Below are 12944 nucleotides of genomic sequence, written 5' to 3'. Positions count from 1 at the left end.
GCATTTATATTCCGGCCTCAGGGGGATGACCCACATACGGAATGATGTGGGAAGGTCAGAGGGAACCTGGGTGGGAGGTATCTGGCACCAGCCCCGCAGGGCTGCCTGCGGTGGGGCGTGGACGCTGCCTTCTAGGGTCACGGTCTCATATGTCGTAGACGGACCCCAAACATATCTAACTGAACAGTTCATTTTAAATCTAATATCTGGAAATGTGGCTCATCCAACAGAGAGAATGTGATCAACTCAGAAACAACCTCAAGACAACACACACAAACACACACACACACACCCCTTCCGTGAACTCAGTCTCCATTATGTACCTTTTCAAGCCACAAAACAGCATCGCAATAAAGCCTTCTTCCTTTCATTTTTATACATCTCCAGATAAAAACAAATCCTTAGCTGAGATGCCACTGCGAAAATGAGTGTAGATGTGGAGGTGGGCGGCATACGGTAAATGTTAAGTTTGCTTTGTTTTGGGTGTACATTGCCTGAGCTCACCTGGAAGTTTGTGTGACCACGTGAATAAACACTTTAACAAGTTGCTGGATTTCAGTAGTTGTCAAAGGATTACTGGCTGTCTATTTCTAAAAGCCTTATTGCAGGAGGACCAACAAGCTGCAACCAAAACACCCCACACCGCACACAGGGCTCATCTCTGACCCTCACCCACGGGGCTCCTCACTCTGGTCATGCTCCCCCCCAGCCTCTCACGTCGCACCCTGTTCTGGCCCCTGGCTCCCTGCTTGGCCTGTGGCCTCTTCTCCCGAGAACTTTGGGTCTCAGGCCCCCCCGGCAGCAAACAGGGACTCGCAGGATGTGCCCCGCAGGGAGCAGCGTGGTGAGGCTACGGTGAACTCTCGGATTTAGTACATGTTTAAAGAAGGAAACTTTCCCAAGTACATGGAATCCTTGTTAGGAGGAACCAGCCGCTCCGCCCCCTGCATCCCTGCAGAGATGCAGAGGGTGGGGCCTTGGGCAGCTCTGAGTTGTTGGGTGAGAGGAAGTTTCCTCCTGAAAGGGGAGCAGAGGCAGGGGTGGAGCATCCCGGCTCCACGTCTTTGCACACATGCTCTGTCTACACTGGGGTCCACAGGGACCTTAAGGACTGTGTGTCTGGTGTGCATTTGTGTATATGTGTGTGGGTGGTTATGCGTTTGTGCGTAGACAGTAAGCCCCCCTCCAAAGGTAGGGAAGGTGATTTTTCCAACTTCACCACTGCCAGGGAGGTCCCCAGACAGCCGCGGCCTGTGCCTCTGGTGGTCTGCCCGTGGTGACCCCCAAAGCACTCTGGCCAGAGACAATAATGGCCCATTTCCTAGCCAAGATCAGCAGAACTCAACCGTCTGCCTCTGCAGGAGTCTGAGAGTAACCTGGCGGCCAGGCCTCGGCTGCAAGGCATCGGCTCGCAAAGATCCCATAAATGTGAGTACCCCGCCCCAACGGAGGGAAATGCAGGGGCGGACTCCAGCCCCACCCCATCCTCCACCTCCTGGTCTAACCCTTTCCTGAGCCGAACCGCCCACCAGCACATGTTCCAGAACCTTGGTCTATGTTTCTCCCACTGTAAAATATTAAGAGAGCAGAAGGAGGTTGTTCTGTTCATGATGGGATGAGACAGAAACCAGAGAGGGAGAGGGCAAAGCTATCAAGTCATTGACGAGGTCGGTTCCTTGAGTCAGAGAAGCTGGAATCCAAGGTGGGGGCTGTACCCCGGTGCCAACCTTACCTGCTCACAATCAAGCTATGGCACATTCTCTCCCCAAAGTCAGAAAAGGGTCAGTGGAACTTACCTGTGGCTGAAATCCTTTGAGGTCGCTGGCTGCAAGGTCACTGGCTGTGAGGAGCTGGAAGAGAACAAAGAGTTCTCCTTAGTGACACTTCTCAAGTTTGCACACAGTGTCCCCAGGACAACTGGCCAGCAGCGGGCTCACCAGAGCCTAGGCCTGGAGCTAAAGGACACAGGCAGTGTTTCTGGCTAGGAGCCTCCAGGCCACGGCCCTCTGCCCTCGTGTCCAGCCTCTGACCATCTCAGACTTGCCCCGCTGGCTGGCCTCTCCTACCTCCTTTCTATGTCCCACCAGTTCTTCAAAGAGTCTTAAATTAGGGACCATGAGCTATGCATGGACCCCAGCAGGTCGACAGACTCCCTGAAATTGTGCAAATCACGGGTGAGTCTACACACGTCCTTAGGGGAGACGGTCCCTGAGTTTTCCCTGCTATCACAGTGTCCTGTGATACCACAAGTTAGACAGACAGTCCAAGGCCCACCTCCTCTGGGAGGCCTATATTGTCTTCTCCTTCCTCTTCTTTTCTTTTTAAAAATCAGACTAGTAAAAATGAGCCTTCCCAGATAAACTGAGAATTCAAAACTTGCACCTCCTGGGGAGTGATGGAAATGGTAGCGGTCTTGATTGTGTGGGTGGTTTCATGGGTGTACATATCTCTCAAAAGTCATCAAATTGTACATCTGAAATATGTGTAGTTTACTCTACAGGAACCAGACCACAATAAAGGCGTTTAAAAAAAATAAATATCTGAAAAATATTTTTAAAAATAAAAATACAGTTCTATCAAGAGATGTGAACAAAATTTCAATTTGAATCAGGTAACAAGAAAGGAAAATAAATAAATACATAAATAAAGGTGTTAAAAAATGCAAACAAAACCCCCAACCCTTCCCTCTCCCCAGCTACGTGTGACTCAGTTTCCCTTTATGGTATGTTGGTTTGGTTTTATACTGAAGCCTTCATAGCTTCTGCCTCCAACCATCACGCACAGTGTTAGGAGATAAGGGTGAGGCCATGTATCTCCTTCATCTCTGTTTAGTCAATATTCAAGGGCAAAGGTAAGGTTTTAATATGTGTGCACCCTCTCCAGCAAGCACTCAGTGGAATCAAATGATGAATTAAGAAAATAACCCCATTCTTCATTATTGCTCAAAAATGCTGGGAAAGTGGGATAAAGAGAAAAAGGGCAGATGCTTGTTTTGATTCTAGGTGCATGACCGCTTGCTTTGTTAGGTCTGAGGAGCACTTGTGAAAAACAGGAGAGACCTCACATTCACTGTGACAGTATTTTGTTTGGTTCAAGGAAAAGCGGAAGCCAGGTTGGGCCGCGGTGCCTCCAGCCTGCAGGCAAGCTCCGCTGGGCTTCTGAGCATCTGCAAATGACTTTGCCCAAAGTGACGCACAGAGTGGTGTCAACTCTGGGATGGAGCAGAAAGGCGGTAGAGAATGTAAAAGTTGTAACTCTCTCCCCACATCCAGTCCTGCAGGCAGGACTCCCCCAGCAGAGGGGGGCGCCACCCATCCCAGGAGAGAGGCCCCTGACTGCAATGACTACAGCTGAAGCCAGGAGGGCACTTGAACAGACACTGAGGGCCAGCATAATTATAGACATCACTGCCTGCAGGGAACATACAATTTGGTCCAAGGATAAGACACGCATGTGTCAGTGTGAGCAGAGTGTTAAGTGTCAGACTGTGAACGTAAGGCAAGAAAGGTGAGGGTGTGGTTACTGAAATAAGACGGTGTTTGAACTGAGCCTTGGCAGTGGAAAGGCGGCAGGGTGGGGAGGTGCTTCAGTGGGCCATGGGAAGAATGAAGACATGGAAGAGGGCTCACCAATGCCCGCAAACCTGCCTTGGCACCTGCTCACAGCCATGGCGCACATCACATACAAGGGGAGGAATTATAACATATCAAGCATTGCCTGCGTGCCTGGCACAGTGGTTGCTGCTTAATATAATTCTAATTTTTTAATCTCCATGACTCATGAGACAGAAAGTATCTCTACTTTATGGATGGGAAAACTGAGACTTAGGGAGGTTAAATAACCTTTATAGGTCACACAAGTAGAACATATATTTGGGATTTAAATCCCGAACTGTATTATTCCAAAGCTCATCCTCTGTCTTCTAGAGCGTACTTCTGGACTGGAGGCACACTGGAGATAATCTGTTGAGGAAACATGACACAGGAAAACAGATGTGCGCCAGACGACCAGTCACATGAGCCACAGGGAGTGACATGAAATGGGTGTCCCCATGAATGACCCTGAACAGATCCTTCCTCTCAGACATTTTTTTATTTATTTAGTAACCACTGGTCCACTCTTCAGGACTTATCAGTACAGCCTAGATCTCTGACTCCAGCACAGGTTGGGATGGAGCTGGGGAGGAGGGAGGAGGCACAGAAAGACTGGAGCGAGGAATGGGCACGGGAGTGGCCCCTACAAGGACAGGCCACCGACGTGTGTTAGCACATAGGAATCAGATCTCAAATCTCCAGGCCCTGGGGGTCCAGCTGGCATCAACTCGTCTACCGCCTTTTAATGAAGTTGACCATGGAGTCGGCAGGAGCGAGACCAAAAACACCTAGTTCCCCTTAGATCTGAGATGCGACAACTTAAAATCCACTGCAAGGGTCTTCAGAGCATCTTAGCATATGCACTGTCCCCTCAAGTCAGCGATTTGGGGACCGATGAATGACCACACCCACTTATTTGAATGGAAATAGAGATACAGCATTTTGGGTTATTGTTCCTTATGTCTCTACTTCAACAAAGGTAGGATCCATCCCAAACTCCCTGGAAACCTTATATCCACTTTCCCATCTCTTAAGAGGGAGAAAGATGGGTGCAATTTAGTTCTTAATTATTTAATATCTTGTTTTGTGCCATTGTATATATTTCTTTTTTTTTTTAACCTTTTTTTTTACCTAACAAGACAACACCCAGCCAGAACATAGTTTACATCACACAGAACTTCTATGTTTTGCAAAACGTTGAGAAGAGTCTGGACATAAAATGAGCCAACAAACGCCTGTGCATCAAATGACTTAAAAGGAGAGGGGGCAATATTATCAACCTAGAGAAGTATTTGAATGAATTAATTGGCTCCAACAATGGGGACAAGCTCTCCTCTATCCACTATAGGTTTTACGAGAGAATGTTGGCTTACATTTTAGGTTAAATTAAAGGAAGAGCAGCATGACAGTGAACAAGGCTGAACACAGCACCAGAGAGAGAGAGTGGGGCCTCCCCTTCCCATGGATGAAACACAGAATGTCCTACGGGGGTCCATCACGGTTCATACAGGTGAGCTTACCTGATGGGGGGCTGGGGGAAGCAGGGAGCTGGTATTAAGGATGGGTATCAAGGAACTTCGAAAATTTCTGAATTCCTTATCTTGGAAATTCTGAACTATCTCCCTCACAATCTAGTGTGCATTTGAGGTGCTATCTGACCTGGGAAACAGGCCAAGGCAAACTCTGCGACCTCCTTTCTCAATGGTCCTGAGAGAACAGTGTCCTCGCCTCACCATCCAGCCACGACCCCCAGCGCCTGGCTCAGGTTCTAACCACGCTCTACCAAACACATCAGCCCCCTGCTTGAACACTCCCCTTGCCAAAGCCAATGGTTTCATAGACGGCTATACACTCCACCTCCAGGAAAGGAGAAAGAACTGGCCACCAGGCACTGAAGTGTGCACTTAGCAGTGGGTTAGAAACACGGCAGGAAGTCCTCCCAGGCTTCAAAATCTTAGACCTAGATTGGGACAGGAAAGACTTCCAGTCTTACGGGGCGTCAGGACTTGAAGGGGGCTGTGGAAGGGCCCTGGGTGGATGGGGAAACCGCCGTGTCCACAGGGGGCTTAGGGGCCACCTCTAACGGGGAACTCGAGCTAGGGGAGGCGGTGTAGACAGAAGAGCCCCACTGTGTCTGTCTCTCCCTCCTGTCACCCAGAGCAGCTCTGTTCCCCCCTCTTTCACATACACAGTTTCATTTGGAAACAAATGTTCTGCCACTAACACAAATTTGAAAACTCTTGGCTAAGTCCTTGTTTCACAGAAGTCGTCGATAAGTGACCTCTTCAGGATGACACTGCCAGTTAACAACAGGCCTGGGTGGGTTCCCGTACCCCAAGGCCCTCTGCAAAAATGTCCCCTGGTGGCTGTCCCCAACACCCAGGCACAGCCGACTGCTGGCCTCTCTCCTGCAGGTGGGGAAGACATGCTAGGAACTCAGGAGAGGCTGAGGCATGGCGGAAAAGAGATGCGAACGTCCTTCCACAAAGCCTCTGCCCTAAAAGGCGTGGAAACAGACCCTCCCCACGCTGCCCCCTCCACCAGAGCCCATCTTCCTCCTGTCCCACCGGAAACCAGTTCGCTGCTCACAGCATCCTAGCTGTGCAGGGAGGGGTCCGACACGGGGAGGCAGAGAGGGAGGGAAATGAAATCCAGCGTGGCTCTGGGGACTTCAATCAGGCCGAAGTTAATGAAAAGGATCCTGCCTTTTCCCAGGACAGCTAAATGTCTGCACAGCTCCCAGCAAGAGGGCTGGGCGGGTGCCGGAGAGAAGGGCAGACAGAATTACATTTAAAAGGCAAAGGAAGGAGAAAATTCTTTCATCTCTCTGGTGGAGCTGGGCAGTGATCCTGGGGCCCTGTCTCAGACCATTCTCAGTCCCGACACGTCCTGCTGCTGCCCGGAACAGTCCAAGCTCAGAATATGAGGACGAGGACCCTGCTTTCCAGTTTTGAGGAGCTGTAGTTTCTCTCTTGGCATCAGTAAAAATTTTTTCCCCCTGGTCTCTCAGAGCCTGAGAGGCAGGTTGGGGAGCAGGGTCCTCCCTCTGCCTCTGCCACCACCCAAAGTCACCCTCAGTACAGCTGCAGCCAGCCTCCCCTTGGGACCTCCATGGGCCCTGGACTGCCCTCAAACAGCTTCCTTTTTACCTGCTAAATTCTACAGCTCCCAGACCTTCCCTCAAAGGAGGGGAGCAGGCTGCTCCACTTCTTCCCCTGAGTGCTCCAGCCCCAGATACATCACTTCCCCTCTGCTGGCCCCTTATCAGAAGGACACAGCACATCTGGGTAGGGCGGGGCCTCATATGTCCCCACCCACCCCTCAGGCTGACCCAGGACACAGACATCTGGGAAGGGAGTCGCTGACACAGAATTGGTGGAGGACATGGGTCATCCTGGCATCTGGCCTTGCAGACATGCAGCTGGACACACGGCTAGGGGTCCTCTAGGTCCTGCTCTTCTCAAATATTCCCTCCGTTGTGGGCCAGGGAAGTAGACAATGACATGTGAGCTGGATGGATAGAAGGATGGATGCAATGGCAGGTAGGTAAAGACAGATCTATAGATAGACACAGATGAAGACATAAAGACAGATTTATTTATAGACATCTATCTATAGACATACGGAGACACAGATAAAGATAAAGACAAAGATAGAGACATAGACAGAGGAGCAGAGCAAAGATGGCTTTGGGGAGAATAAATAGCCCTCTTTCAAATTTCCCTTAAAGACACCACCCTTTGATTAAACACGCCTTCCACCTCAGCTGCCCTCTTTTCAGTCTGCTCTCCCTTTCCTATTTTTCGGAAGTGGATCTTTTTCTCCCTCTTTATTTTGTGAAGTGTCACCGGCTGCTAATTTTGGCTTCAGGATGGCACTGCATCCCACCCCAACCCCTCAGCCCACACAACAGTTTGGGACAGCCTGGGTGGAAGGCAGCATGCGTCCCAGCCAGCCGAGACAAACATCCCATTATATGCGTGACGGAGGTTGTTAGAAACCAACTAACTCTACTGTCTACCTTCGCCAAAAGGAAACTGAGGCCCGGAAACAGGAAGTGACTTACCCAATGACAAAGCAGAAACAACAGAGCCAACCATATGTATGCAACCCAGAGGAAGTTTCAGATGCCCTAATGCTGGGAGATCCTGAAAGGGGAGCGGAGGGGGCAAGGTAAGTCCGGGGTTAAGATGGAGAAAAGGAAATTAAGCTGAGGGAGGTTTCCACCAAGCAACAGGCTCTGGCATCACCAACCATGAGTGAGCCGGCAGCAGAGTTCCAGGACCGCAGAGGAAACGTGGAAGCTGAAACAAGGGACGTAAAATGAAACCAGCAGGTGGCCATCCCTCCCAGGGATGTTACTGGAACACTGTCGTACAAAAGGTAGACTCGGAGGGAGGAAACTCGGGTCCTGGCCCTGCATCCGCCTCTACGCCTCCACTCCCCATGGGATCTGTTTGGGGATCAATTAACCTATTTAGGTCTTATCATATCACCCTCTGTCCCACACTTTCAGTACCCTCGTAGGTCTCTCTCACCTGGGGATAAAAAAAGAGATGGAACAGACTCAGTATCTAGCCTCCTCTCTCTTTTTTCTCAGGAGCTCTCCCCTGCAAAACATGTCTAAGATGTTGTCCACACTCTGGAAGAATTTCTGATGGAAAGGACAGACGGGAGGCCAATGAGAGAGCCATGTGCTGTGTCTCCATTACCAGGGTACAAATAGGAAATTGGCAGACGGTCACTCAGGCTGCGACAGGGCTTCACTACCCCAGCGAGGTGGCAGCCACACCCACAGCCAGGCTGGAAGTCCACAAGCTTTCCACGCAGAAGGCACACGTTCTACCTGCCAGGGCCGTTAGGGTGGGTGACACACAGCCCAGGCGGCTGGCTTCGCCCCACCCCAGCCTAAGAAGCAAGGTACATACTTGAAGTGGCCATCCAGCTGGACTAAGTGTCCTTTTGCTAAATCCCCTCAGCCTCCTGGAATTTCAAAGATTAAACCTGAAACCACTGACAGCTCCAGTCTTGGCTGGAGAACCTGTTCCAAAGGGCAGCAAGGATGACTAACAATAACTGAACATAACCCCAAGCAAGCCTGGTCTTGATTGCTTATATTTCTCTTTCATTATTTTTTAAACGACGGGGTTCTCGAATATTTACAGGTGAGATCTATAACAAATTCCCCTACATATGCAGCCAAAAGAGCTTTTACACTTTTTTTTTTAAAGATTCCATTTGTGACCTTGCGCATGTAACCCATGCTCTTACAGTGGGGTGTATATTTGGTTGTTCAAGTCACAGCTATTTCCGCTTCTAGGTGGAAATGCATTTAATCCTTCTTACAGATTAGAGCTGTAAGTACCGAGACGTAATGGAAGAAGAGGCCTCTGAATTCCCTACCCCAGAACAAACCGAGATGAGAAGCCTTGTACATTATTTGAACCTGGTGAACTTACAGAAGCTCACACAGCCCTATTTAAATTTCCCAGTAGAATTCTTTTGAAATGCCTTGTTCTGTGGACCAAGGACACTGGATATCATGGATGGAGGGCATCTCGTGTGGTTCAAGTGGGAAGTTTACAAAGGTAGACCTGGTATACTCTGGTGGCGTGAATGCTCACATCCCCACTTATTTATGCATTTTGATAAAAAGTAGCTTAAGAGGGTAAAGTCGTTTCTGAGGTTGCAGCATTAGGAGGTGGTAGAGAGCCCCCGGGATCCTCGTTTAGCCAACTCATGTTCCTTTTCACTGCATCGTAATACTCCATGACCCCCTCCTCTATTTTTGGAATGTGCATTATTAGAGGTTCTATCAGTTTCTGTATGGTGCCTCGGACATTTCAAAATTAACCATGCACTGGAAACTTACAGAACAGTGGTTTTTAAATGGTGCCCTCAGGAGCCCTGGCTTCCATAGAAGGGTCTTGGAAAGTGGGTGAGAGGGGCTGAGGTGGAGAGTTCCAGGCCCCAATCCCACTTTAGCCAAAATGAGACAACTTTGATTGGCATTTTCTATTAGACTTCCATTTAAGAACTACTTGATTTAAAATTTAATGAAAAAAGAAAATTTGAAAACTCGTATCTTGAGAGAAGTCCCGACATAGGTGAGCAAGCCATTCCAAGCGCTAACAATACACCTGTGGGAAGAGAATCAACAGGCCACCTCTTTAACGATGCCGAGGGAGTCGCCTCTTACTAGGAGCAGAATGGATGCATAACTGGACCTCATTTTAAGAATACAACCTTTAACACCTGCCACGAGTTCTTCCCAAGGAAAGTGCTTTCTCTTCCTTTCTTTACACTTTCTGCAAGCAGTGGTGTCTACTCTTTTCATCCGAAGTTCAGCAAACTACACACTGAAGAAAAGCACAACTAACTGACAAAAAAAGGAAGAAGCTATAGAAAGATGTGCTGCGTGCGGGAGGGTGTAGCTCAAGCGATAGAGCGCATGCTTAGCATGCAGGAGGTCCTGGGTTCAATCCCCAGTACCGCCTCCAAATAGAAATAAATAAACTCAGTTACCTCCCCCTCATTTAAAAACAAAACAAAACAAGAGAAAAAGAAAGATGTGTTGCTCCTCAGGAGCACAATCTGGGTTGTAGGCTCTTTCCTTTACACACAGTGAAGAATTCACCTTGCATTCAGGCCTCTGACAGTCCGGAGAGGGCCAGTAACGGGAGGCTCCCCTCACTGAACACACACCAAGCAAAGTTGGAAACGGGAGAACCCACCCTCATCTCCACCTTCCCATCATGTACTGAATTTCTGCTCAGAGCTGATGAGATGAGCTGCTGGCTTGGCTCTAAGACTGGTATTGAAGCTTCTGAATGCACCCCCTTCGATGAATCCAAGGAAATTGACTTCCACCCCACCCCCACCCCCGCCCAGGCTCACTCGGCAGCAGAGAGCGGAAAAGTCGGAAGGCGCCTGCTTCAGAGAGCATACGAGCGCAGGAGTCCAAAGCCCTGCTCCTCACTCAGCTCAGTGCAGCCAGCTTGGCTGAGACTCTGGGTCCTCCAAGCCAAATCTAGCGCGATTAACCACGATTACAGGTGAGCGTCTAAAAGGGTGCAGTCAAGCCGGACCCAGTGACAGCCGACTCTGACAGCCGTAGGTGGCCACAGCTTTTGTGAGCCTCAGGTAAAGTGGACGGATCTCCTCTTTTGAAAGCCTCCCCTGAACTCTTGGCAATTATAATATGAAAAATAATTGAATTTTCAGGACCTCCTTCTGCCTATTATTCCAAGCCAGGAGATGCTTTAACTCTGTCCTCCCTCTTAACCTCCACGTTATCAATGCAGGACAGCGCATTTCCACCACTTCACAGCTGAGCAAACTGAGGCGCAAACTGGTTAACTAGTCTGCCCGGGGCTTATGGGGGCAAAACGTAGCAGAGCTGGACTCTGAACACAGCTCCGAATCCTGACAAGTCCCATCCTCTGTCTAAGGCATCCACGACCCCCTCAGGAATCCCTAAATGGAGCAAAGCTTTCTCCATCCGCACTCTGCCAGGGAGGCATCCCTGCCCAGGGACACCGCCCCCACTGCCAGCCACGCCCCCGACGACCCACGATGCCGGGAGGAGCCAGGCTGCCCGTCCACCCCACACAGCCTCCCAGGGAGCCCTCCCAGGTAGCAGCCTACTGCCTTGATCTTCTCTTCATATTTCTCTGAACTGAAGTGGGTTTTTTTCAAAGGAGCTTTGCTCCTGCGCCCTGGATGACCGAGAACTCATTCGAGTCTGCCCTGCACACTGGGCACTGCCGTGCCAGCATCGTCAATCACGCTCTGCTCTTTCCTCTCTGATCAAGCGTACCCCTCTTCCTCTCTCCCTTTTGTCCTTCCTCCCTTCCTCCTTTCCTTTTTTCTTTCCAGCTAATAAGGGGGTGCCAAGTTCTAGGCACCAGCACAGATGCTGGGAATCCCCATCAAGTACTAAATGCTTTCCAGCCATCAGCTTATATCATTAAATCCTCCCGAGAACCTCCAAAGAGAGTCTTATGACTACACCCATTTTATAAACGAGAAAGCAGAAGCTTAGCTGCATTAAATACCTTATTGAAAGTCACAAGATAGGAACTGACAGATCAAGAGAACACACCCAATTCCATCCGAAATCAAAGTCTATGTTCATTCTTTCCTCCATACATGGGGCACTGCCAATAATCTGAATGCTGTGCTGGGTAACCTCATTCCACCTGGAAAAGATCTCTGCCTTTTAGAGATGCACACACACAATGATGATGTTAAAAGAAAGGGCAACCAATGGTGGAAATGGGGAGGGTAGCTGCATCTCAAGGAAGAGTCACGTCACTGCGACCGTGTAAGTGGGCACTTTTAATGACACAGAAAAATGGGGAGTCTCAAGCGAGCCATCTCTGTTACAGCAGGCATGAAATGTGCTAGTATGTCATCTTCAAGTCAACACAGCATGAGAACTAGAAAGGGCATGAGTTGTAAGGAGAGTTTTGCACTTGACAGACTCAAGGAACTGGACAGCAGGAGGCAGGCTCTTTAGGGAAGACAGACAACCATCTTCATCAAAGATAAAGGACTGAAACCCCGAGTTCTTCCTCTCATTTTCAAGAAACAGCTTTCACAAAACTAAAATTTGAAAGCCCATCTTTGTTCAAATAGTTCTGCTTAGACTTCTCATTAGAAAGATTACCAAGTATTTTTTAAAGAAATAAGATCAGGTTATTTCCTTATTTATTTTAATTAACCAAATGGAACCTGCTTATTTACATGCTTTGTTGCTGGTTGAAGTGATAATCTCTTTAAGTTGCTGTTTGAAAACTGTTTGCACAACTGACGTGCAATCTCTTTCACAAGTGGTCTTGCTTGTGTACTGTGAGACTGTACAGTGTCACAGCTACGTGCTAAGTATGTCGCTGGCCCTGCCATTCCCTAGGACGGGAGCTCTTTGAGGAACAAGGCATCTGGCTGTTTCCAGAAAGAAACTTCACCATGAAGATACTCTACAGGGTCCACCACCGCTGCTAATGATGCCCCTCACTATATTAAACTCACAAAACACCCCTGGAAAGCAGGACTCGATTCCCAGCATGACGACTCTGAAGGAGGCGTGGTTCTCTGAAACAGAGATGCCCTGGTACTTAGTCAAAAACCCCTCCGACGTTTTATACAAGGCTTCTGGAAACAGCTGGTTCACCAGGAGCTCTTCGCTGGGCTGTGCATGTGTCTGTTTCACAGAGTCCTTTGCTAAAAATGGTCTTTTAGGACTTCACGCTCAAGACCAAGATCATCTCACAGAGGCATCTGGAAAATGGAGGTTTTCATCAGAATCTGTCATTTGTGGATTCTATTTTCCTGGGCGCCTTCTCCTAA

At 49.1% G+C, this 12944-nt stretch overlaps 1 protein-coding gene across 4 annotated transcripts in view; it reads right to left on the bottom strand.

Moving 5' to 3' along the window:
* The window catches only part of SETBP1 (SET binding protein 1), a 360642-nt gene that overhangs the window by 176294 nt on the left and 171404 nt on the right, over positions 1-12944 (bottom strand). For all 4 annotated transcript variants that reach the window (XM_072952280.1, XM_072952278.1, XM_031692356.2 and 1 more), the window contains exon 3: positions 1797-1850. In XM_072952280.1, coding sequence (XP_072808381.1) covers positions 1797-1850 — 54 coding nt within the window. The remainder of the gene's footprint in view (positions 1-1796; positions 1851-12944) is intronic.

Source organism: Vicugna pacos, chromosome 30 (genome assembly GCF_048564905.1).
Source record: "Vicugna pacos chromosome 30, VicPac4, whole genome shotgun sequence".
In the NCBI taxonomy this organism is placed as follows: domain Eukaryota; kingdom Metazoa; phylum Chordata; class Mammalia; order Artiodactyla; family Camelidae; genus Vicugna; species Vicugna pacos.
This window is presented reverse-complemented; position numbering and strand designations above follow the sequence as displayed.